General features: G+C 38.2%; 1 protein-coding gene across 2 annotated transcripts; it reads right to left on the bottom strand.

Moving 5' to 3' along the window:
• Positions 1-303: 303 nt before the first annotated feature.
• On the bottom strand, positions 304-25,138 carry NEDD1 (NEDD1 gamma-tubulin ring complex targeting factor). Of its 2 annotated transcripts, none has more exons than XM_061351238.1 (15): positions 25,117-25,138; positions 23,844-23,987; positions 21,900-21,994; positions 20,400-20,516; positions 18,832-18,972; positions 13,354-13,583; positions 11,482-11,683; positions 9,732-9,915; positions 6,744-6,866; positions 6,511-6,558; positions 5,839-6,062; positions 4,674-4,836; positions 4,222-4,378; positions 3,319-3,385; positions 304-2,625 (listed from the first exon to the last, which is right to left on the bottom strand). In XM_061351238.1, the coding sequence occupies exons 2-15, from the start codon at positions 23,977-23,979 to the stop codon at positions 2,521-2,523; spliced, it is 1,992 nt and encodes a 663-aa protein (XP_061207222.1). In that variant the 5' UTR covers positions 23,980-23,987; positions 25,117-25,138; the 3' UTR covers positions 304-2,520. The 2 variants fall into 2 exon arrangements, with proteins under 2 accessions (XP_061207222.1, XP_061207223.1); XM_061351239.1 differs by lacking the exon at positions 25,117-25,138 and adding an exon at positions 24,709-24,731.
• Between the last annotated feature and the right edge of the window lie 635 nt (positions 25,139-25,773).

Raw genomic sequence — 25,773 nt, forward strand, 5'->3', positions numbered from 1 at the left:
CATTATACATTAAACATTTGTCTTTAGCTGTGAACATGATCTCTGTCATGGCTGTAGCAGTTGCCAAGTTGGAAAGGGGAACTGTACATCTGCTCTTTACTACAAAAGCATGAGGTAATGTGAACATTCAGTGAAAACGATCTGATGCCCTACATGAACCCACAGAGGCAAAAGAGGTATTACTGAAAAATTTTAGGTAGACCTCTACATATTCATGGATCAGGCTCATACCTGCTAAGGTAGAACAATTCCAATATAGATTATTCTCTTTAAGTATGCCACCACAGCATTTTTTTCCTCAAAAAGGTTTAAACAAGCTTTATTTCAACATACAAATCAGATTTGTGTACAAGGCAAAACCTACCCGTACAGTGGTAGGCATAATGGGTCTCCACATGGCATGTGTAGCTACCTGCACTACAGCAATCCTGGGATATGGAAAAAAGCTCTAAAAATCTTTTTAAAAAGGCAGAAATATCTCATTTTAATCACTCTTGCTATACTTACCTCCATCTGGGGATTAAGAAAAACATTATACAGTTCTGAGTCAAGAAAACAAATTATCTACAAGCCAAATACCCAAGATACATGTCTGATTCCCTGCTGTTATCTGGGTACACTCGCAAGAGCACTTTGGAACAAATCATGGGAAGTGTGTATGCGAGGTTTACTTCATTAGCACTGCAAAGTGTGTAGAAGAATGGTAAGATATTTCTGCTACCTTCAACTACTATTGTTTTCATGAATTGTGTGGTCAATGTGTCAATCTTACACACCCTAGAATCTTATAAAACAAAGTTCTCTACACTGTGTGTTAAGTTACTAAAAATGTTTTTACATATTTTGCTTCTTTTCACTATGAAGTTAGATGTGATACAGAAATATTTTAAAAGCTTATAAAAGCAGAAGAACTGCAAACATTTCAAGTCCTGTCCCTAATATTAAAGGCTACTTGAACACTCTCATTTTGCTACAAGATTGCATTTGTCATTAAATGACATGAAAAAAGGAACAGTCTCTTTTTTAGAAAAAGTTAAAAATAGAGGAAAGGTATACATTGGGTTTGGGGGTTTTAAGTTTTACAACATATAAAATAAGTTACACTATATGTTATGGCTTTCTCATTTAGTAGAAGAGTGCCATCATGGACTTAAGCACTAGATGTTGTAACTGATTAACTCACCATGTTCTCAGACTTTCCTGGTTCTGAGTTTTGATTGTGTGAAAAGAAAACAAAATATTGTGAAAATTCAGAAGCCTCCAGAACAATTTTAGTAGCAAGAAGCACTTGTAGGAGTCGCTCAGAGAAGTTTTTAATATAAATTAAAATGTTTAATTTTTTAATTAATTTAAAATTGAAGTTTTAATTTAATCTCTTGGCACAAAAAAAAGGCCAAGCAAAATCTCCTGTGAACTTCAGCAAATTCAGAACTTCATACTGAGCTTCATTTCAGAGCTGTTTACACACAAGTATGATACCATTATGCTACTGAAGTAATGACTTCTCCTTAAGGTTTGTTACATTAATCATACAACTGAGATACTGGTTAGATTTGGTATGCAGCTATCACAAAAAGGCAACAATTATGCTAAACCGACAAGAGGCAAAACTGCAATACAAGTGCTCAATATTGTGTTGTCCACTATGAATTAAAAGGAAGCAGGAGAGGGCCCAAAAGATGCTCAAGTCAGAAGTAGAAAGACTGCATCTACACAATGGTATATTATTAATGTCCGAGTATACTTACACGTGGAAGTCTAAAGCTGCAGGCAGATTGGGCAAGCTATGACAAATAAATGTAAATAAAAAGAATTCTAGTTTCATTGCTAAAGCTGTAACAAAAACCTCAGTGTGTAGTGAAAGCCATATTTGCAACAATAAAGTTTACAGCAGACATGCACAAATTTCAGTCATACAAATATAATAGGAAAGATCATAGCACTGAATCCGGGAATATTTTCAAGCTTTAGTTTTACTCAGGATAGAAATTGCCAGTTGCATAAAGTTAACCAAATACTGTACTTTCCAGCTCCTTACAAACAAGGCTCCATATCACGCAGATGAGCTTTCTCTCCCCTTTTTCTCTAAGACAAGTATGTGAAAGGCAAGCTACAGTGATTGTTTCTGTCAACAGGAAAATAAAGAAGCAGCTAGAAAAGCAGGTATAGCCAAAAATTCTTACAGAAAAGGCATCCATCTTGGTTTGATTTTGTTTGTAAAAAGGCACTTCACATATTGCTAGAATTCTGATAATGTACTTATCCTTTTAGTTTTTTCTGTTAGAAGGCTGTATTTCAAGGTGGTTAGCATGAGTATGCAAACATTCTTTTTACAGTGTTTATCAGTTACAATTTTTATAATTACATGTAGCATCTTGCACCATTTATTTAGAAAAAAAGACTCATGTTCAAAATAGTAGCAGGTCTTCATACAATACTTCAGTGATGACGGATGATCTGTCATAAGCAACACACCACCTGTATTAAATTCATGCTAACAAAATTAGCAGTGTAAATCTTTCAGAAATGAGTCCTCAGTCTTCTGTTTTCCTCTCGTAGTCTCTCAATTTCAGCTACTAAGCTTTCATTTACAGAATATCTTTCAAGTAAAGCATGCATTTCATTCTAGAGAAAAGAAAAAAGTCCCAATCAGTAGCTATAAAGTTAATTATTAGAGTTTTACCCTATCCATTTTCATATCCCTTTTGAAAATTAAATAACATAGATAACAGTGTTCTTTAAAAATTTTGCTAAGAAAAGTAAGATTATTTTTTTTATACTGACATACAGTATTTTGATCATTTATATATTAGTGAATATTTTATCAAAGGATATTCTGCACTTCTTCTGGATGAGACTCTACTAATAGAGATTCCATTAAAATGTTCAGTACCCAGACAAGGTCTTTGTAATGCAGATCAAAAGAACAAAGATTCATAAAAAGGTGAAGCTAAAGAACATAGTTCAGTATGCAATGCGGTACCTATAAGTAAGCTTTCTATTTGAATTCCATCCCTCTTCCTTACTCCAGCCCTTAGTCTTTTCAAAATGACAGCTGAATTTGTCTCCCTTTTGTCTTTTTATAACTCCTGAAATATGGAATTCATGGTAACTACCCAATGCATATGCTCCCTTTATTTATCAAGCATAAAACAGTTTAACAGATTCCAGTTACACAGTTTCTCACAGTTTCTTCACATCCAATCCTCCCTTTCTTGTTTGTAATAGGCAAAACTGATTTTCAGTTTTGAGAAGTTGGCATGCCTTGGTATTACTAAAAGGAAAAAATGTATTTCCCATCATGCTGTTTATACATACCAACTGCACATGGAATTGCTTGATCATCTCCACTTGCAAATTCACAATATCTCTATGGCATGCTTCTCTGGGGGAAGAATTGCAAAAGGTCAACAGAGGGGATTTTTACAATACTATATTCTTATTTCAAGATATTTAAAAGTATTCAATGTATTTTTCTGTTAGCAGACATAGAACAGCTATAGCACACAGACCTACTAAGCTAATTTTGTACTGCTTTTTGTCATCAAGACAGCAGTCCTTTTTCCCTCCATCATCTTAGTCAACACACTTCACCTTAAAACGTGTTAGCCAATGATCCTCTAGATACAACTCCCTCAACAGCTCCACCTGCTTCAAACTCCACTCTAAATCGATGCTAATTTGACTTCTTTCATGACAAGTGGAATGTTAGGTAGCTACAAACACCAAGTAATCTGACACCATCACTTACCACACAGACATTGTTAAATGTAAAACTTCACCATTAAAAATACACACAGTATTTTACTTTATTCAAGCCAAGCTAACAACAATCATAGCCAGTACAAGTCAGCTGCCTAGATCAAACTCTTCATAGTGTCAGATTTAAGAGAAGTTTCTCCTGCTGGGACCAGGTGTGAGTGGGGAGGGAAAGAAATCAGCACGAGGGTTCATGAAGGCAGTAAGGACCTTGTTATGCAGATAAATTTACCACCCAAAAATTATTCAGACACTCATTCTGAAAACATGTTAGCAAAGCCATGCATTAACTGCCTTCAGAGACAGCAGTTTAATCAGTCAACAAAGCTAGATTTCTGAGATTAGGGCTATTAATGGTTTCATTTTCTAATGCAAGTAGAAATTTCTTAAGGCAGACACTCAAATATCTTACAAAGAAAGCATGCCATTGAAAACAAAAATATCCTGCGTGAATACCAGTACCTGAGGTCATCCATTGTTTCTTGTATCATATTCTGAATGAAGTTTATTTGGAATGATGTCAGAGGTGCATTTGGTCTGCTACTCCCAATATTTTCTGCTATTTTTTCTGACAATGAACTTGCAATTCCAGCAGCGACCGGTGAGGTTATCTTTGGACCTTTACAATTAAACATAAAGAAATAATGTTTAAAACAAACAAACAAAAAAAATCAGTGTAATGGAGTACAAGAATTTTTATTTGTCTTGAGGCTGGTCAGTATTTTATCTCAAATATTACTTAGTAAAAAAAAAAAATAGATTTAGATGGAGGCTTTTCAGAGGCGACTACAGATATTCTAGGAGGTCTAACTGGATTTAAAAAAGCTGCTGCAGCAACATTGGATGTTCTGTTTTCATGCTAAGGCCATTTTATCAGGTTTCATATCAGTTTACAATCAAAATGATCAACTTACTTGTTGAGGTAGTACCATTTACTGGTAGATCATATGCAGGATGGGCCTGGGTATTCTTCGCTACTCTCCCATTTGTATCAGGAGCCTTTACAGCAGTGAATGATGGTGGAGGACTTAAAGTTACAGATTCTGCACTTGATGAACTCGATTGTGAAAGCTGACCCTAAAAATAAAAGCAACAACAAAAAAATACTAACTCTATTACAATTACCTAATTGCGCTTGAAGACTTTGTTTTCAGAGATGCACTTGCAAATGTTAAGAACTTACTCACAAATACATGCTTTTCATTTTCTAGCAAGACATCTTACAAATGGATTGCTAAAATATTCAAAATTGCCTCAAGTGCACACAGACAAAAAAGAGCACAAAAGGCAGGGGCCTCTTAATTTTCATATCAAACATTCTGTGGAGACACTATAAGCATCATTCCTAGCCAACTCAAGACTTCTCAAAAGTGATACAAAATAAGGTAGGGTCTCTGCAGAAGCATATCAAAGATATCTTAGATGCAGATAGGGAAAAAAGAGGGTGGAATTGACCTAATAAACAACAATCACACTGGTGCAACCAACTAGTGATCATTCTTGACCTACAAGACCTTCTTGGTCTATAAGAAATCTAGAGGGGGACTTCTTACAAGGGGAAATGGCTTTAAACTGGAAGAGGGTAGCTTTAGATTAGATATAAGGAAAAAATTCTTCACTTTGAGAGTGGTGGGACACTGGCACAGGTTGCAGAGCAGTTGCACCTGCCCCATCCCTGGCAGTGTTCAAGGCCAGGTTGGATGGGGCTTTGAGCAATCTGCTCTAGTAGAAGGTGTCCCTGCCTGTGGCAGGGGATTAGAACTAGATGAGCTTTAAGGCCCCTGCTAACCAAATCATTCTATGATTCTATGATTTTCTAGAAAAATAAAAATATTCTTCAGGCTAGCCCAATTTTGTTTTATATAAACTCTTGTAACTTGAACTTATTTAAGAGAAGCATGCATTTATCTTCCACTGCTGAAGACCAATACACTCAAACTGCACATTTTACAGATCTGTCACTAGTGTGAACAGTCACAAAACAAGATTAGATGGGACACTATTACAGAATTTTCCTTCAAGTCATAGTATTCTGTGAAGTTTCTAAAAAGATCACATATAGGCATTAAAATAGCATACCTGCTTTAAGAGTTCTCTAGATTCTTGTTTTCCAAGACTTGTTTTCTTTGCGTCTGCCTCTGGATGTTCTTCTTCTTCTTTAATTGTAGACCCTACAAGTGCATGTAATGGGCTGGACCGTATTCCTTGTGCACTATTGCCCACAGGGTTTCTTTTTACCGGAAAGGCAGTGGTGAGATGTGGGAGAAAATCCAAACCCAAAATGTAGGACTGAAAATCCACACCTAAGATGAAGGAGGAATGGTGAAACACACAGGTGACAAAACCAAACACACAGCTAAATCAATCCCACAATTAAAACACCTGCACACCCACAAAAAAAACAGTAAAATCACCCCAAATGCACCCCGGAGAAACTAAATCCTTAAATCCAACTTATGCTGTCACTATCTGTATGAAAGTAATAAACCAAGAGAAGCCTCTATATATCACTCTAAATGGCATAAATGAAAACCAGAATCACTTTAGGATAGTACTGTTAATTTCCTGTTAACATGTTGTGTCTTAGCACTTCACTGTGTTAGACAATTTACAGAAAAGTTCAGGTTTTTCAGTGTCTGCTTTCACTGTTTGCTTATTTTCAATGGTAGAACAAAATTAGCATGTAATAACTAGCATAGGCCTTCAAAGGCCTATCACTATCAAAGAAAAATGTACTGAAAGTGTATTTACCATCTCCTTTTCCTTGAGGATCTTCATTCACTTTGTTTCCAATAATATCTACAAAATACCAGAACACAAACTGTGTATTAAACAAAGCCTACACCAATATTCACATCATTGCATTGAGTTCATAATCAAAGACAAATACCAAATAGGTACAGTGGCCAGTAACACACAACATCAAAATGTCATGATATATGTAGATTAATGATGCTTCACAAATTTCAGTATTAACAACTCACCATCTCTGACTGGAGAAAACATATCTCCTAAACTGCTTCGACTGACATTAATATTATCAGCACTTTTCCCATGATCTGTTTCTTTAGACGGAATCACATCCAAGCTGCAACTATGGGGAAAGCCTTAAAAGGGTAGTAACAGCCAGTTAGTAATTGATATTTGCCAAAAATTACGTAAGTTATCCCTAAACAATCTCACAGCAATTACAATGCCTGGTTAAGTGCAAAAAGCACATTAGATCCTTCTACAGATTCCAGTTAGAGGGTCAACTTTAACTTCCTCATTTGGGCTGGCAACAAAGAAGAACATAACTAAAAGTTACAATACTCATTAACAGAAATAAGATGGTCACATTCCTGTCCTCTTTAAGAGGGAGAGTTGCCAAACTGAATAATGCACTCGTTTTCAGATAAATCTACATGATGGATGCAGCAAATTTATGGACTATCAGGTGAAATGAAAACTGGCAAATGCACCTTCTGCTAAGAAGGTAATCACAATCAAATTACCAAAATTAAAATTTATTCTGCAAGAAATTTGCTTCAGTGGGGCCATTAAGCATTCTAAAGGGAATTCTACGAAACATCTTATTTTAAAGTTTACCTGATGTTATGATAGTCTCTGCTTGTATCTAATACTAGCAAATTGGAGTGAGGTTACAGTTGTAGACAAAAGAAACCTGTTCCTGGACCCTTCCCCATCCACCCTCAAGCCCCATTCCTGACTCAGTCAGGAAAGAAATAAAAAGTTAGCTTTTCTATGCATGGTAGAAGGGATGGTCATCTGAAGAATGGAAGCATATCTGAGGTCCAAAAATAAGCTCAATAATTATTCAAACTACAGTTTTTACATGAGGAATACATGGAGAAGTGAACTGAACTGCTAAGAGAACCTTCTAAATAACTTTCACAAGTTAGTATGTTTGAAAGCCAGATCAGGACTGTAAGCAAGCAGCTATGCTGCCATCACCAAACTGCTAACTCAAAAAGTGCCTAGATTTTGCTTGTATAAGATAAGAACTGGGCAAAGAGCATTTGTGCTATGCAAGACATAAATAAATGTCCTGTAAATAAATCACCTGTACATACAAAAGCGTTATTTTGTGGCTCCTTTAATAAAATAAATTAACAAACCATTGTTCATAAAACCTTTCTATATACAGAGAAGTAGTATAGGTGTATGTATACTTCTTCTCCATACTACTTTTTTCAAGTGATCAAAGTGTGACTTTGTGGATGACTACAATTAAGCATGTCCAAATATTCACATAAACTGGAACCTGAGTCAGGTTTAAGGTTTCATTTTTAAATGCACTAAATATGTCACATTTTCCACACCTTCATATATGTCAGTTGTGACGTAGGACTGCACTTGCTAGTGCAAATTAAATAGGAAGTTAAACTAGAAGTGTAGTATCAACCTGTGCCAACATCTACAGAGGATCTACATGAAAAAAGCATAATATAAAATAGGGCAAAATGTCTTTTGTATATTTTTACCCAGTAAATCTAAACGTCGTAAGCGCCTAAACCAGAGGAAGGCTGTTAAATAGAAGTTTTATGGGAAGCCAACTCAAAGTACATCCAAACTTCTCATCACATTCTGACTTCATTTCTACTTTTGTACCTATAAATAATCTGGGGCTTTTTATCACAGATATTTTACAGCTGTCTGAAGAGTTGTTTTTTTGTTTTAAACGTGTTGTCAAATTGTTTAACCGAATGCCCCTTACTTCTCCAAAGTTAAAAGCCCATAATCAGGGTCTAGAAGAGCTTCCACAGAACAAATAGTTTGTGATCCCTCATCCATTACCATTTTTAAGTATAAAGACTCCCTCTTCTGAAGTACATAGAGGTCTTTACTTCTACTGAATACTCAGTTCAATGAAAAATATCTGCTTTACTTGGTGAGCCTTTATTTTCTTAAAATATTTATATATTATGCATGGTCCTGCTAAGGGGTAACAGCTATTACATCTTCAAAGAAAGATAATAAAACACATATTTTAACAGAAATTAAATTTTACACACCGTTCAGTAATGTTGATTAGTAACACTTCTTGTATACATAGGAAACATTCTACTTCACTTTGTACTTCACTGCATACCCAAGGGAAGTCATTAATACAAGTCTCTAGGGACTGCAGTGGCTTATTGCCTAGTTACTGTTGCTAAATGTATTTCTCCTTATTTAAAAAGCAGAGGGGAAAAGTGTTGTTGCATTAAAACGGTTTGAAGATTTTCTTTTTCCAGTAATCAAACTAACAGTGTAACTGATATGACCCGAATTGAATTCAGAACTCCTGAATTCAATAAAATTTTAAGAATACATTTCACACGGTGGCAGAAATTTAGAATAGTGCTCACAATTCTTGTAAAGAACTCGTTAATTTCAGAAGCATAAATAGCAAGTACGGTTATACAACTAATCATACTTGCAACTATATTTAACATCTTTCCTACCATGTGATATTGGAGTCATGCCTCACACAAAAATACGGTTCAGTTCTCACTTGGATTTTTAGACTAGGTTTCTTTTTCCCTGTGTTTTGTTTGGTTGACTGTTTTAGATAAGACCTGTTACTCCTGCTTATTAATAGAATTACAATTCATTAGCTCTGCTTTCCATACAAAAAATACACCAAGTATGTAAACAAAATCTACAGGAAGTCAGAATGCAAAAGAGCCTCACAATATTACCATAGTTTTCTCCTTTAAATACATACTTCTACTTCAAGTCCAGAATTCTAGACTTCACATGTCTAAAGCTTGAAGTAGCTCCCAATTCCCTTCCCACAGTCTCATAGTCTGTCTAACCCAGCAGGAGAGAGAAAAGGAGCAGATGCACATGCATGCACATGCAGTTCCTTCAAACAAATGCCCTTCCCTCAATGAAATTTGTATACTGTAATGGTCAAGGTACGAAATACTCCTTCCACCTTCTACATTATGCCTAATATTATTGTACGAGCAGGAGGAGGACACTACCTGTTTTCTCCTGGAGAACCTCTCCTCCCTTATTCTCTTTTGGCAGTGTCACAGATGAAACTGTTGCTGATACCTGAGAGGCAACGTTTTTTATACCAGTATTTTGAACTCCTCCAAAATTACTACCAGCTTTGACTTCTACTTTTTTGGATACAGGTTTATTTGAAGAACTCGTAAGGTTAGACTGAAAAAAAAAAAAAAAAAAAAAGAACAAAGAGAAGTTATTATTCCTTCAGCTAAAAGTAAAAAATGTAAGCGAGTATTTCTCCTTCAAAATATGAAAAAAACCCAAACCCAACCCTCAGTTCAAGTTGCAAAGGTTGCCTACGAGATATGCCTTTACAAATATTTTAAAAAGTATCCTAATGTAATTTCAAAGAACATGGGAAACATCTGTATTATTACTTGAATACTGTGTGGACCTGCAAAAGAACAGCAACAGAACTTAAGGTACCAACAATGCAGTGTCCTGGCATGAGCCAATTTTGATCCTAGGTTTAGGGATAAGAGGTAAAAAACACAACGACAACAACAACAAACAGATTACATTATTAAGGGCTCTAAATTGCAAAGGAATAGTGTTGTGGTTCAAGCCCAGCTGGTAACTCAAAACCATGCAGCTGATTGCTCAGCCCCCCTCCTTCTTCTCCCACTGCTCCCAACAGGATGGTGAGGAGAATCAAAAGAATGTAAATCTCATGTGTTGATACCAGTAACTAAGGTACAATACAAAACTGCTACTGCCACCAGCAATAATAATAATGATAAGGGAAATAACAATGGGAGAGAATATAAAACTAAGAGGGGAAAAATAAAAACCCAAACAATAAACAAGTTATGCACAACGCAATTGCTCACCACCCACCAACCGATACCCAGCCTGACTTGAGCAGTGATCTGGGACTTCTGGGTAATTCCCTCCAGTTTCTATACTAGGCATGACGTGCTATGGTATGGAATACCCCTTTTGGCTAGTTTGGATCTCTCTGCTTCCTCCCAGCTACCTGTGCCCCTCCTTGCTGTTAGAGCATGAGAGCCTGGAAAGTCCTTTATTAGGGTAAGCATTATTGAGCAACTAAAAACATCTGTGTGTTATCAGCACTGTTCTCAAACTAAAGTCAAAAACACAACACTGCACCAGCTACTAAGAAGAAGAAAAATAACTGTTATGGCTGAATCCAGGACAGTCAACCACTAGCAGTAAGTGTGCTAGAACTCCCTTCAAGGGTTCTCCCTGTCTCCACTGAATGGGCAGTGGGATTTCTGGCTACAGTAGAGCCTAATTAAGTCTTGGAAGAACCTCTTAAGCCTTCTCTATTATTTAATCAACTTTACTATGTATTTATGCCTGCAAAAGATCATATATAAGACCATGCAAAATACCTGAAGACAAGGAGCTGCGTGTCTTCCTCTTAAGTGGAAGGGCCACCGCAGACCTTTCTACTGCTGCCTACAAATGAGTCCAAGGTGCCACCAACCGATCTGCAATGGCAGCATGTTCACACCAGCAAATTCAAGACTGAAGTTCACTCAGTGAAAACAGAGTGAGGTGGGGGGGAATTCCAATTTAAAAAAAAAACTTAAAATGGCACTGAAGACCAAGCAGTTTACAATTTCTGCCTTGGTGTGAACCACTTCTGTTGGCATCATTAATGCTTAGAAATGGAATACTAACGTTTTCTTTTAGAATTTAATTACACTTAACTTTCATCAATCTATATATTGACTGATAAAAAGGAAAGGCTTTTACCTTGGAGAAAGTGCTACTGAACTGAAGACGTATGCATTTCACACAGCCTTTGTGAGCAACAACTGTTTTCACTGGTGATGTCAGTTGTCTTAAGTCATACTGGCAGATTTTTCCCCGGGAACATCCTATAGCCAAAGTAGTACCATCAGGCATGAAGTCTACTGTTGTCAGAGGAAAATCAGCTACTATTGTTGTCAGTAACCTTCAAATGGGAGAAAGGACAGTATAAAGAAGCTTTTAGAGTTCAAAAGTTAGACTTCAAACAGAGTATCTAAAAATAAAATAAAAGTGTTCATAATTCAGCTATGGGTCTGTAGTTCCACTTCTCTAGTGCCAAGTAAATTCAGGGAATTACCTTATGGAACATTGGATTAGGCTTATATTACACATTCCTGCTTAACAAATTGAAGACTGCATGGACGAGGCCTTGGGTAATATGGTTTAGAGCGAGGTGTCCCTGCCCATGGCAGGGGGGTTGGAACTTGATGATCGGTACCCTTTCCAACCCTAACTATTCTATGATTCTATGTATCCCCACCCCCCCCCCCCAAAATTCCACCAGGACAGGATCAAACTGCCTTCGTAACAGCAGCTGACACCAACACAGAGTCACAGAATCATAGAATAGTTAGGGTTGGAAAGGACTTTAAGATCATTTAGTTCCAGCACCCCTGCCATAGGCAGGGACACCCCACACTAAACCATATCAGCCAAGGCTTTGTCCAGCCTGGTCTTGAACACTGCCAGGGATGGAGCATTCACAACCTCCCTGGGCAACCCATTCCAGTGCCTCACCACCCTTACAGGACAGAATTTCCTCCTTATATCCAATCTAAACTTCCCCTGTTTAAGTTTTAACCCGATACCCCTTGTCCTATTACTACAGTCCCTAATGAAGAGCCCCTCCCCAGCATCATGGTTTACTGTCATAATTTTAAGTAGCAATCATACATTCTACATCCTTTAGCTTCCCAAGCCTGTATTCTCTAACCTTCTCACAACTCTAGGAACAACTTCAGGTTCTAGTCTGCCTAGGAGCCAGACTCCTCCTTTTTTCAGCCGGAGTGAAAGCACAGCTCACACCAGAACCATGAAGCCCCTTGTCCTACCCTCTTATTACACAGTCCCATCACCTATGCCCCATGTTTCCTTCTTTTCAAATCAATACTCTATTTATTATCTATAAATACCATGTTTAAGGGAATAATTATTCACTGTGAGAGTGGTGAGACCCTGGAACAGGTTGCCCAGGAAAATGGCTGCCCCATCTCTGGATGTGCTCCAGAGCAGACTGGACAGGGCTCTTCATCAACCTTGTCTAGTTGAAGGTGTCCTTACTCATGGCAGGGGAGTGGAACTAGCTGATCTTTAAGGTCCCTTCCAAACCAAACCACTCTATGATTCTATAATATTTAAGGATTGCTATCTCAGCAGCTCTGTGCACCACAGTTGTGTCTTCTATCTTGAAGCAGAAAACTAGACAAACTAAGTTCAAGGGCATGAAGGTCCTCACAAGCTGTACTGCCCCTTACAGAAGCTAATTGTTCTGTATCAACAAGAAAAGCCCCCACGCAAGCACTGCAGAGTGGTCACTTGTATGCAGCACCTCAATTAGTTGCCACATGCCTTGGGATTCTTTTATAGTTGTTTATTTGGGGTGGGTGTCCGTTTGGTTTTTAAATAAAAAAGCAAAATGGACTATGGGACAGGTTCTCCAGTAGCAGTATGCCAACCACATCAACCATTCTGAATATGGTCTGAATTAAATGTTTCATTTCATGGTTTGGCAGGCCTTTTCATTTCACAAAAAAAAAAGTAAAAAAAAAGAAAAAAAGGATCCTTCCAAAATCAAAAGGTCTTTAAAATACTCACTTTTTACTTGAAGTGTCATAGAGAATAATTCTTTTATCCAAACCTACGGTTACAAGCAGCAGCTTATTAACAGGAGAAAAGCAGATTTCTGAAGCTGGTGCTTTATGAGCATTTTCAAAATTATGATATGGGTTCTGGCTATTTACATCCCATAGAGTTACATTTCCACTGTCAGAAACACTGCCCAGCAAGGATTTCTTAAAGGATGAATATTTCAAGTGTCGAACAGGCTGTAAAACAGACATAAAACATGAAGTGCAATAACACTATTAACACCATACTAGATTATTTTCTAAACACACAAACATATTAGAAATACAGATGCTACATTAAGTTAAAGTAGTTTAGCATGGCTGGCCACTCTGAAAAATAAAATGTGTTTTTAAAAATTCATGTTTCATTACTATGCCGCTTTTGCTGTTAGAGGGGCAGTTAGTTTTTTTCCCTTGTACCAGTATGGGGCACCATACGAGCTGATCAGCAAAACAAATGACAAGGTTGAAAAAAACCAAAACCACAAACTTCTAGAAAAGTTTGTTGATTTTTCATCCAGTATCATGCCATCACACACACTACAAAATAACCCACACCACATCTAAAATTAGTGAAGTGTAAAGCTACATTATTTTGCTGGTTAGTCTCCTGCCAAGAACGTTAAACTTAATTCCCTTCCACTGATTTTAAGTACTTGATATAAGCCAATTAGGTAAGACAGACTCCAGAGTTACGCATGTAGATCCTGAAGAAGAACAGATTTTTGCATGTTTTATCACATGCAGCCTTGCTATCCCAGAACCATGTAATTCAGGACCTTAACTTGCCTTTCAGAAGGAGGCAAGCATTTTGTTTACACCATATTGGTTCAGAGGATGTTTCAGAAACTCACTGCTCCAATACTAACTTTACAACACTTAATTTCCAGATTAATTTTATTTATGATCCATTTGCACCAATTCACTCCTGTGCCAATAATGCCCTTACACTTAAATTGCTTCCAAACTCCCCAGTGCTGCTTTTTCCTGTGTTAATAAACATCGACACCTCACCTTCTTTCAGGCTTTATCCCACTGTATGCAATATGCAAGACACAGCCTCCAAAGACTGTTTTTCAGTACCATCAGTCTCTCACAGTTTGCATCTTTCTTGCATATGGACAACCAAAATCTTGTATGATCATCAAAACATTTTGTTATTGCCTTAGCAAAGGCAGTAACACTTCCTCCATTTTGTACTGTAAATACCTATCCCAACGTATCCTAGATTGCATTTTCTTTGCTGTGATTCAGTCTGTTCTGGTTGCTCACTGCCGTTTTATGATCAAGCAGCCCAAGCCCTTCTTTCTCTTGGGACTTTTCAAATCCTAGTCTAATAAGAGAAGTCTCAATGGTGATGTCTCAATTTTTATACTGTGATATTTGTTCCCATGTATATTATTTCAATCCTTTATGGACACCGACACAATCCTCTCTTATGTACAGTATCTTCCAACTGTGTCTCATCAGAGCTCTACTTTTCTGTCATAACCATTGCTGAAAACATTAAACAAGATTAGCTGCTGCTACCCTGAACAAATATTTTCTTTCAATATTATATACTGTCTTCTTTCCTACAGCCTATTTCTTACCCCTCCTCGATCCTTTTCTAACCTACATCCTCTTCTTCTCACAAGGCACTGAAACAAGGCTCTACTCAAGTCCAGCCAGATGAGAGATGTTACATTTGTCTGAAAATGCTCTAAGAAAGCTATTATATTATTCCAGTATAGACCACACCACAATGCATTGTACTGGATTTTATCCTATTTCTCTCTTTTAACTTCATTTTAATGCAGATGTGTTGGCTCATATGCCTCCAACATAGCACTTGTATTGCATGTCTCACTGGAAGCCTATTTGTTCCACAAAGCAGCACCCACAACTGCATATTCAAATAAGACAGAAGATGACTATTTATAATCAATATGGTCCTCCACTGGACATGGAGACATTTTTATTAGCATTTTCAGTTTGTTTAAATTAAAAAAGGAAAGACTGAGTGACTCAGGAATAACAGCTTCAGTTATGTACATGATTTACATGGCAAACATGCCTGTCCCTCACAGTTCTCTCAATTCTTCACCTCCAAATACCTTCCTTACTGCCTCTGGCATTTGTTAATGTTCCATTTTCTCATTCCTCCATCCTCCTGCCCACCAAGATTACTTTCTCCAGCTTTCCTCAAGCCTCCCTTACTATCCTGCCAAGTCTCCCATTTCCTTTTCTCATTTTTCCTTTTAATCTCACAGGCCCAAGGCAAGTTCTCCATTCTCTTTCATATACATTCTTCCCTGTATCACCTCTGTTCCCCACTTCCCACTGAAGTCATGGTGTTTCCTCAGAACAGCTTAAAAGTTTAATTTCAGGTTGCCGATGAAGTAGATGTGAGGAAGCTCCTATTCACTCCTCACTTTCACTGAATTAGGTTAGCAACAAACTTCACTTGCAACAATGCAATTTCTAGATCAGATTCATGGAACAGAGGTGCTTAAATTTGTGTACACTTTTACAAGACAGTCAAATACATCCCTGACTATGATACATGTTGAAGTTTCAAACTCCTGCCCTGACAGCTGAAAGGAGGCATGAAACAACATCATCTCTGAAAGGCTGCTTGACAAGATAAAGCCAAAACATTTCATCTCGCAAAAGCAAGTCAATTAGTTTGAGTTTTTATCTTTAAGCTTCACAATAAAACAGCCAAATGAGGAACAGTGCACTTCAGAAAGTAGTTGGCCCATTGCTTAGAAGAACTTTTTCACCACTGGGAAACAAGCAAAAAGCCCAAAGCTAAACCAAGTGGTCTAGCATCATTAATTACTTTAAAGATAGTACAGTTTCTTAATCTCCTTTATACCTTACTGAGCCTTGTAAGTGAGAAAGCAGATGTAAATACAGTAGACAGTCTTCAGCTTTTAAAGCTATTTTCACTGCATGGAGTGACCAAAACTCATCACACTTCTTTACAAACTAGCCAGCTGTTCAAACAACTGAACTAAATCCTGTTGCTAGGAGAATACCACCAGGCAGTGAAGACTTGAGCAAACATGTTTCGAAACAAACCTTAATTCATCCTCACAACAACAAGTAGATAAGAATCTGGTAGTCTAAATAAATACCAACAGCAAAGACAAATTATGGGATTTACAAACAACTCTGTGCAAGAACTCAACTCTAATAAAGCACAAAGATGTTTCTAAATCAAAATCAGTTAAGAAAATATAGGCCAATGCTCATATGAAAATTGTTTAAAGTCACAGAAAGCACTGCAACCTTGGGCTATTCTACTACTTTTAGAGTCTATCCAATATCAGAAATTAACTGGCAAGGAAACTGCGTCCCATCATGGTGAAACAAACACAGACAAGCTAAATTGTGTAAGGTTAGTTTGACCTCACATTCCCCAGCTGTAAATAAAAGTTACCAGGGAGAGGTGAACCTTACTAAGCCAGACAGCTAGTGCCAGGATCAAACAGGACAATACACTGTGTATCTATTCAAGATTACTCTTAGAAAACTGGGCCCCTGAACTATAAATCAAGTAAAGGCTTTTTAAATCTAACAGAATTACACTAGTCTTCAGGTATTTGCTTCAGTGCACAATTAACCCTGAAATTCTTTACAAGTACCAATTAAACCCCCAAACAAAAAATAAAGCTATTTTTGCACATAAGAAGAAAGATAATTTTTAGGATATAAAATAAGCTGATAAGCTGGGACATCCAAGTACCCATCTCATTACGGAATTACAGCTCAATTCAATTTTAAATTAAGACTGCAATCAAAGAACTGCCCCCCCTTAGAAAATGTTATAGACCCTTTCAGAAGTGAACAGTAGCTCTGTGCTTGCAATTACTTTGATTTAGAACTTCAAATATCTTTATCCATCTTAAAGGTCACTCAGCTTTTCAGCAGGTCTCTTGATCTCATCTACCAAAATAGCTATTCATTGCATCACTTACTCCTAATCACTTTTTGGTGGAAAGAGTCAAATATATCAAACAGGTTGATGTAAATCATCCTCATAAGAATTTCTTAATTTTCCAATTAACTAGCAGCATAGTCCCTGCTCTGGATACTCATCTCAGCCACGTAATCCCACCATGGATTTCCCTGTAGCTCCTGCCTCCTCTTCACATATTTCATAAGATCGTAACAATTCAATCAGAAAAATGAACTGACTACACAGATGGATTTTTAAGATCAAGCCAAGTATGAAGTACAATTCTGCTTCAATATGAGACTGGTGATGAATCAGACACTGCAGCACCTAAGAGCAGAGAGAGTTTGAATTTGAGATTTTTCAACAGAAAGTATACCGCAATTCCCGTGATGCTATAAAGTTGTAAGAGATTTTTCATCGAGTTAATACTGTTCAGGCTAGACAGGAGAGAAATTTAAGTTCACACGCTATCTGTAATTGAGGACTGAAAAAGCTGTTGCAGTAACAGAAAATGAGCAAGTCAAAACTTCAGTATTCCCTGTGACATTAAAGGTCAGGTTTAGGACCAAAGCGATGTTTCTGCATCCCCTAGGCAGCTCCTAGCTCTGTAAAAATGACTTGGTAATAAAAAAAAATAGATATAAAAAAAAAAAAATTGTAAAAGAATGCCTAGAACATAAACGTTTGGCTGTGCCTAAGACAACATTCAGACTAAAAACACACACTGGAACTTCTGATGGGACAACACAGCTCATTTAGTACTGCAGGTGCTCTTACATCAAGGGAATTTCTCTAATGACATCCAATAACTCTCCAGTATCTCTTGAGCTTGCAGAAAGAAATTGCAGTGCAAAACCCTACCAAAGCCCTTAAGTAGTACACATGCTTTGTGTTTATCTTTTGTACAGTTTTCCTTCAAATTACTTATCCAAAATCTTACCTAAATGCCTAAGTAGGTAACATAAAATCTCATCGCTTTTCTCTTTGAGCATCTGTGCAATTTTGACCTCCAAATTACATGAATTTATTATTTCCAAATGCAGGCTTATGTTCATCCCTACTATACAGATAGCTCTGTTCAGTCGTAAATCTTATTACTTTGGGTAAGTCAGAACTCAAGCTATGTGGTCTCTGTTCTTTGTGACAACATGTATTAAGTCATGCACTGAAATCCTGCTTTGGTTTGTAAAGCCAACTGTTTTTCATTCCATTCTAACATATGTAGAAGTTTGTTCTTGAGCAACCAGAATCTACAAAGTAAAATTTACTGTAACTTATATATAAGTAAAGATACTTGAGAAATTTGCATTTCAATGTTGACTATAATTGAAGACTAGAATACACACAATGGTCTGTTTTTTTCCTTCCTGTAAGTGCACTCTTGAAAATTAAAAGGAAACAGATTAACAAAACTCAAAAGCTCTTCATATGTACTTTCAATTTCTAAACACTGGGAATTAAGGCTTCATACCTGAAAAGAACTTAATACAGATAGCCTACCTGACGGCTGCCATAACCAAAGGGAGTACTTGATAAATTGGTGGTAACACTGTGTAGGATAATTTCACCACTCAAAGATCCAGAGGCAATGTAGCTATCATTCCAGTTATATGCAACACACGTGACTTCATCTTTATGATCCTGTGGGGGAGCAAAGTTAGAAGAAGATGGTTAAAGACATTCAGGATAACCGTATCTCTTCCTAATCTGTGCTTCTGCAGAAAGACTTCAAGCTTGATGGGTTTTTTTTCTGATAATCTGTAACATTTAAAAAGATTAAGAGTTATTATGGAATATCCCAGGAAACAGCAGCAGAACGTACTGAAGATCAACCATTACGTTTTAACCACTGTTTGTTTTCAGAAGATTGTTTTAATAAATCAGTAAAGATGATGCTGTAATTATATATACTTCAATAAGACAACCACAGAGGTATCTATGACTGTCATTAAGTTTATCATAAAAGTAAATTCTTCCAGAAACCAGTGATATCTGAATAAATTTTCTGTTAATCTGGTGTACTACTGCCAGCTTTCCCTACCATCACTTTTTAGTATTAACACATATATTTACCAAAAAGTTTTTCAATGTAGTCATTTGCAATGATGACACTGTGTTTACTGAATATACAGGGGAAGACAATCAAGTACTTTTAGCCCAAAAGGAGAAGGAGATATTTAAACTATTGTATTAGCCAGTTAGTAGTTTTGTTTCAAGCTGTAGCTTTAAAAGTCCAGGAAAAAAGAAAAAAAAGAATAAATCAAAGCTAAAGTATTATAGCCTCTTTAAACAGGGAGAGCAAATCATCTACTGAAGGCATCATGGAAATATATTAGACCACCCTAAGTTTTGTGCATCATAACAAGGTTTTAAAGAATTCAGACTGGATCAGTTAGAAGATGACAACCATGTCCCAGTTTCACATCACATTAGTTCTACTACTGTATTCTACCAATACAAAAGTGTTGTCTGGTTTGATATACCAGAAACAGCAATTACCTGAAATGCTGCCCTTGGAAAATATCCCCATCAGAGAATATCAACATAAAATTCCAAAAATAAAAAGCTGATTCTTAAAATTTAAACATACATTATTATAGAATTGTACTCTGTAGACATCAAATTAAGAATGCTTGTTAAATTAAACTTAGTATTTACAGCACATAAAGACCTTAAACAGGAGAGATGTAGTCTAGATATAAGGAAGAAATTCTTTATTGTGAGAGTGGTGAGGCACTGAAACAGGCTGCCCAGAGAAGCTGTGGGTATCCCTTCCTTGGCAGTGTTCAAGGCCAGGTTGGATGGGGCTTATAGCAACCTGGTCTAGTGGAGGGTGTCTCTGTCCTTGGCAGCGGACTTGGAATTAGATGAACTTTTAAGGTCCCTCCCAACCCAAACCATTCTATGATTCTCTAAGAATACAAAACTGAACAAGACATTTAATGTGTGCTTACTCTCATCTGTGAACTTGATCCTCCAGATACATGACTTAGAGAAAGTATATTTTTTACATCCGGCAGCAAAACCTGGAGTTATGAAAGCTACAGTGCTTCCTCAGCCAAACTTACCTTAAGGCTACGGTAAACCTTTCTGGATTTCAGATCCCAGATATTAACTGTGTTATCAAGGCCTCCACTTACAATATATGAAGAACTAGTATTTAAGCTTACACATGTCTGGTTTGCCTGATAGAGAAGGGGAAAAAAAAAAGTATGTTAAAGATAATTAAGGGGTTTATCAAGCCTATTTAAAAGCACAGTGATTTGTGTTTTCTTCTTCATTAACACAAATAGTCCCACTGACCAACAGTACACTACAGCCATTTCCGATCAAAAAGCACTTAAAATGCAGTCCAGTTTGGACATAAGTTTAATATACTTTAAGATCTAAATAAATTAATTAATAAACTTTTACTTTCCTGTTTCAATTTTTTAGCACCTTTTCTATCAATATGCATTTTCCCTTTAAATTACAGCCCCCTAAAGTGCAATCATAACACTTCTATTCCAATACAGAGTCTTTAAGAAGAAAATGCTAAGTTAAAAAATCGCCTCCTTGAAAGAAAATCAAAAAGTTGTCTAAGTCATGTACTTCACATTCCCTAAACATTACAAAGAATATTATAGCAGCAAACCTCATAATTTGATAAAGTGATTCTTTTTAAAATAGCTGAAGTACCAGCTTTTGGAAAAAAATGTCAATCTTAATGATAGACCTAGATAGAGGACAAATTATTATGCAGTTCTATCATGTTGAAAATTCACTTTTAAGTTCCTGAGATTTGAACAAAGAAAACACAAGTCCATCTAATTATTGACATGGAAAAATTGGAAATGATTCCATTAGTAACAGATCAGATTTAGCAAAATCTCCAGGACAAACACTCCACTTTTGAAAGCCTATGCTTCAGCAACCTTAAGGCCAGGTTCCAACATCTTTTCAGAAAGTTTCCAGTCCAAATTAGCATCAGAATAGCTATCCAAAGAGAATAATTAGAATGGTTTAGAGCACAATCAAGTCAATCAAGTAAGCAGTCAAGATACTCTCCTAAAACTAAGTCCACCTTTCTGAAGAATTTTTAGTGCCACACTTCCATTTAACAGAGGAAAAAAAACCCTACCATAACAGAATTTTGTATATTTCCAAAAGCTGGCACATGTACGCCCTTAGAACAACCTTTATATAGACTCATGTTTTTCAATGTACAATTCACAGACATGCGTAACACTGACAATTCAAGTTGGAAAACACTGTTCAAACTTGAGCTCTACAGTCACCTCCACATTAGATCAAGTTTGGACTGCTGGCTGCCTTGTGCTATCACACTGGAGCTCAAAAGGCCAATTCCCCTAGCGTAAAGCTATACAAGCATCACATGCTATTGTAGAACCATTACTCTCCCCCCTTCATATGTATTTGACTATACACAAGGAGATGTTTTTACATGTGTCATAACTCTAACAATACTAAAATTAAATTGATCCAAATAGTCAGAACAGATGCAATACAAACAGAACAAAAGGTGGAGTGGGGAAAAAAAAAACAGGGAACCGCTAACTCATACTTACTCCTTCGGCTATTTCAAAGAGTGGAACAGGTTTGCTTTTACAGCTTGAAACAACTATTTTATCACCAGCAGCAGAAGCAGTGGCCAGGTATCTATCTTAGTCACAAGTTAAGGAACATAATTGTGTTACACTGGTGATTAATGTAAGTAACAGGAAGTTTCCCTTACTAAACAGAAGACAGATTGGCTAAACAGTCTAGGTATTGTACCTTGAAGGGACCTAGAAATAGAAACTATTTTCCAAGCTTTCATTAAGAAGCTCCTGCATTAACTACAGCCCTTACTTCCCAGTATAAGGCACAGCAATTTCTTTCAGAGAGAAGAGAAATATTTGACAGACATTATTTAAGAGCTCCTTACCACTAAGACAGCTTAACCAGACCATTTTTGTTTCCCTACCACCCCCAAGTAAGAGCCCCATTTATCACTAGAGTCCAAAGGAATGTCTAGCAGAGTATGGATTTAAGGAACAATCCTGTTTGTGAACAAACCATATACAATTGATGTTTGTTAATTTGTCTCCCTCTGTACTGAGGGAAAAAAAACAAAACCCCTAAAAGAACCTTTTATGATACCAAGTACCTCAAAAGTAGTAAGAAAAGCCTTCAACTGCAGAGCATGGAATCTGCCCCTGAACCCACACCAAACAAATCGAGTAACCATTTAGATCTGTTCCCTGTACGTCTCCAGGCCAATGCCCATAGTGATTTTGTATTTGCTTATTTAAGAGCACACAGGTTAATTGGCTGGATTTAATACCAAAGAACTGGCAGGCAGATTAGTGCTTCCTATTCCTTTCAACATTTTAAGGCACCGTTTTAGCTTACAGAATTATACAGAACCAAAATCAGTGCTTTACCCCTAACAAATTAACAAACATTCAAAAGCATACGGAGTAAGAAGCTTTATTGTTTCAGTTTTAGGGGATGAAGAGGAGACTAGGCAGAAAAAAGGATAACAAGACAGACTGTCTATAGCTAAAATTTATTAAACACATATAAGTGTACATATATATATATATATAAGCATTGCCTCTATGCTTCAATTTCTCTGCAAGCTCCATAGCCAAAACATTCATTTGAGCTCTGATTGTTCTTTTTTCCTCATCCATCCGTTTACTTGCAGACTTAGAGGATATTCATAACTTGAAGGACTTAACTGTTATGTGCCAGCATCCTGTCTTCCTTTTACATCAAGATCAGCCATGACAACCATACAAGCTGTTCAGCTGACAGTACACCATTTGCATTACTCATGTATTCACCTGGCACCTATTATCATCCTGTAGCAGGCCTCCAATACTGAGGTGAAAGGTCTGAATGGACCAGATCCACTCTCACGCATAAATCACCACCATCCTATGAATGTTTTCCTTCACATCCAACATGTTTGGGCTTCTTCTGTAAATGCTACAAACAGCACAAAGTGCCTACAGAGTAAATGGTAAGTATATGCTATCAAAGCCTGTCAGAATCAATGAGAAGCTGTTCAAGAACAAACAAACAAACAAAATCTTTCATTACAATTTTCCTCTTTACACTATGAATAGAATTTTACTACACTAGCAATTGCTTTGTTCAACCTTCAGTAAATTAAGCACTGCGTTGAAAGTGAATATTGTAATGAACTATTGAAGAAACAAATGAGTAAGCTTTACAGTTGGTAAGCAATTCAAGCATATCATAATCATTAAAAAAGTGTTAGCCTCCTAAAGGAAGAGAAACTTCTTCAGAAGCATTTACCAGCATGAGTTGATTTTGTAAATCACTTCAACACAGAGAGCCACAAAATTTTCTTGACAATATACACAAATCTTTTCATACAAGACTTCAAAACTGCATCAGGCCTGTGATTCGCAGACACTTTTAACAAATGTAAGAAATAAATAAATTACTGAGATTTTGCAGAACAACCACAAAACTATGATTCAAACTGTAAAGGATACTATTGCTGGCCCAACACAGCGAGTTGACTGGATGTGTGGGGGTATGTGGGTTGAACTGCTCCACCACAGTTAGAGATAAGGAATCCCAAATTTTAATGTCATCTCCTGATGAAGCAAAACGTACGCTTTCTTGCATGGCTGCACCTGGTTTTGCAAAAATAAATTTAAAAAATTAAATGCATATGTATATAAAGTAAAATATGCAACAAGCAACTTCAGAAGTCAAAAAATATTTTCATCTATACCATCTAATACTATTTTTTTGATAACATTATTACTACAATTCAGCTGAGTATACTGCTGAAAACAGCAGACACTGCACACTCTTGTTACCTGAATTCTTGGAAAAAAAAGTATGCTTTCCTTTTCACAAAGGAAAAGCCATTCCCTCCGGGGCATCACCAAGAGACTCGAATGATGCTGTCTCCACAGTTTACAGCTGCCAGGCACGAAGCCGTGAGTAGTTCAAAGCCTCATCTTCCACCAGTAGATGGAGATATACAAGCTAGAATCAAACCGGCTGCTGTGGGGGAAGGCTGGAAGTTTGGATCTAAACGACTCACTTAGGCGTTCGTCTCACCACACTGTGAAGGAGGCATTCGAGAATCCTTTAAACTAAACTTTTAACAGTAGAATACGGGCCACAACAATCACATTTCAACGCAGCTTATACAACGTTATAAAACAAAAAGATCACCAACAACGTACGACTATTTGCTTAGACTGACACCATTTTAAGAGTTAAGAAGCCAGGTTAGCAGATTCCAGGTCTGTAAAGTTTATGCTCAGCTTCTTACTCTGAGTCATTTTAAACTAGCAACAAACAAGAACTAAAAGACTCTCCTTCACTTGAGAGCATTACTACCTTTCAGGCAAAAGTTCCAGGGACGTTTCTACATAGCTTTAGGCCGGTAATTCTCACTGCCGAGACTGGCACACAACACTGACATTAGCAAGGTAAATCTAGCGCCCACAACCTCCCGCGCTCGGCCGTTGCTCAAGACATCAGCCGCGGAGCTACGCCCCGCTCCCTCTCTGCTCCTCCAGCCTCGCATGAGGCTTCTCGCCCCATTCAGCACTTTCAGCCCCGGAGGCCGCGGGAGAGCCGCTCGGCACCGGCACCGGCACCGGCACCGGCACCGGCACCGGCACCGGCACCACTCGGCCCCAGCCCTGCTCCTGCCAAGGCGGGCCCCACGGTGGGCCTCCCTCCGTTCCGCGCTCTCCCCGCGGCGCGTCGGTACGCTCATCATCCCCCGCCGCTGTTGCCCACCTGGCAGGGCGGACACCAAGCCCAGCCCTTGCCCCTTCCCGGCCCGGCCCGTCGCCTTCTCAGATGTACAGATCGGGCCCGGCACCAGGCTCCTGAGACCCCGATTGGCTCAGGCCCTCTTGCTCCCAGTTCCCTACGGAGTCCGCATCACTCCGGCCAATGAGCGCCCTCTCTCACGGCCGACTTTCCGCGCCGGATCCAACTTTACAGCCCGACCCAAGAGCCCCCGCGCGCCTCCGCGTCCCCCGGCGGCTACGGTGGCCGGAAGGGGAAAAGCAGCAGCCGGGCGGCCGCCTTTCTCGGCCGTTGGGGTGTGCCCGGAGGCCGAGAGGCATCGCCAGGCTCTGAGGCCACGCACGGGCGCCCGGGCAAGGACGCGGCGGGGGTCTGGCCTTGCCGAGCGGGCCTGCCCGAGGCACGGCCTGAGCCTGGGTGTCTGGATGGGGTGCCGGGTTCCCGGCTTGGGCTTCTGGGGAGACGGGCAGCGGCACCGAGCTCTCCCCCGGGAACTGCTGGGGAAGGGTGGAGCAGGGCACATGTTGGGCGACGAATCCATTCTGGTCTCCGCTATAGGATAGGTTTGAGTGGCACCGAGAGTGGTACCGGCTGCATCTTTTTGTCACCTTGGAGGCAAGGGTGTATGTCCAGTACTGAGTA

This window comes from Neopsephotus bourkii, unplaced genomic scaffold (assembly GCF_033783945.1).
Source record: "Neopsephotus bourkii isolate Nb327-2 ecotype Australia unplaced genomic scaffold, CSIRO-AGI_Nbou_v1 NB_567, whole genome shotgun sequence".
Classification (NCBI taxonomy): domain Eukaryota; kingdom Metazoa; phylum Chordata; class Aves; order Psittaciformes; family Psittacidae; genus Neopsephotus; species Neopsephotus bourkii.

Bases quoted from the DNA above. Each gene is read 5' to 3' on its own strand.
- NEDD1 (XM_061351238.1), bottom strand. From the start codon at position 23,979: ATGCAAGAAAGCGTACGTTTTGCTTCATCAGGAGATGACATTAAAATT. The intron at 9,916-11,481 runs GTAAAAGCCTTT...TTTTTTTTTCAG, and splicing joins TCAGTAGCACTTTCTCCAAG to TCTAACCTTACGAGTTCTTC. The intron at 6,867-9,731 runs GTAGTGTCCTCC...TACCCTTTTAAG, and splicing joins GGTTCTCCAGGAGAAAACAG to GCTTTCCCCATAGTTGCAGC.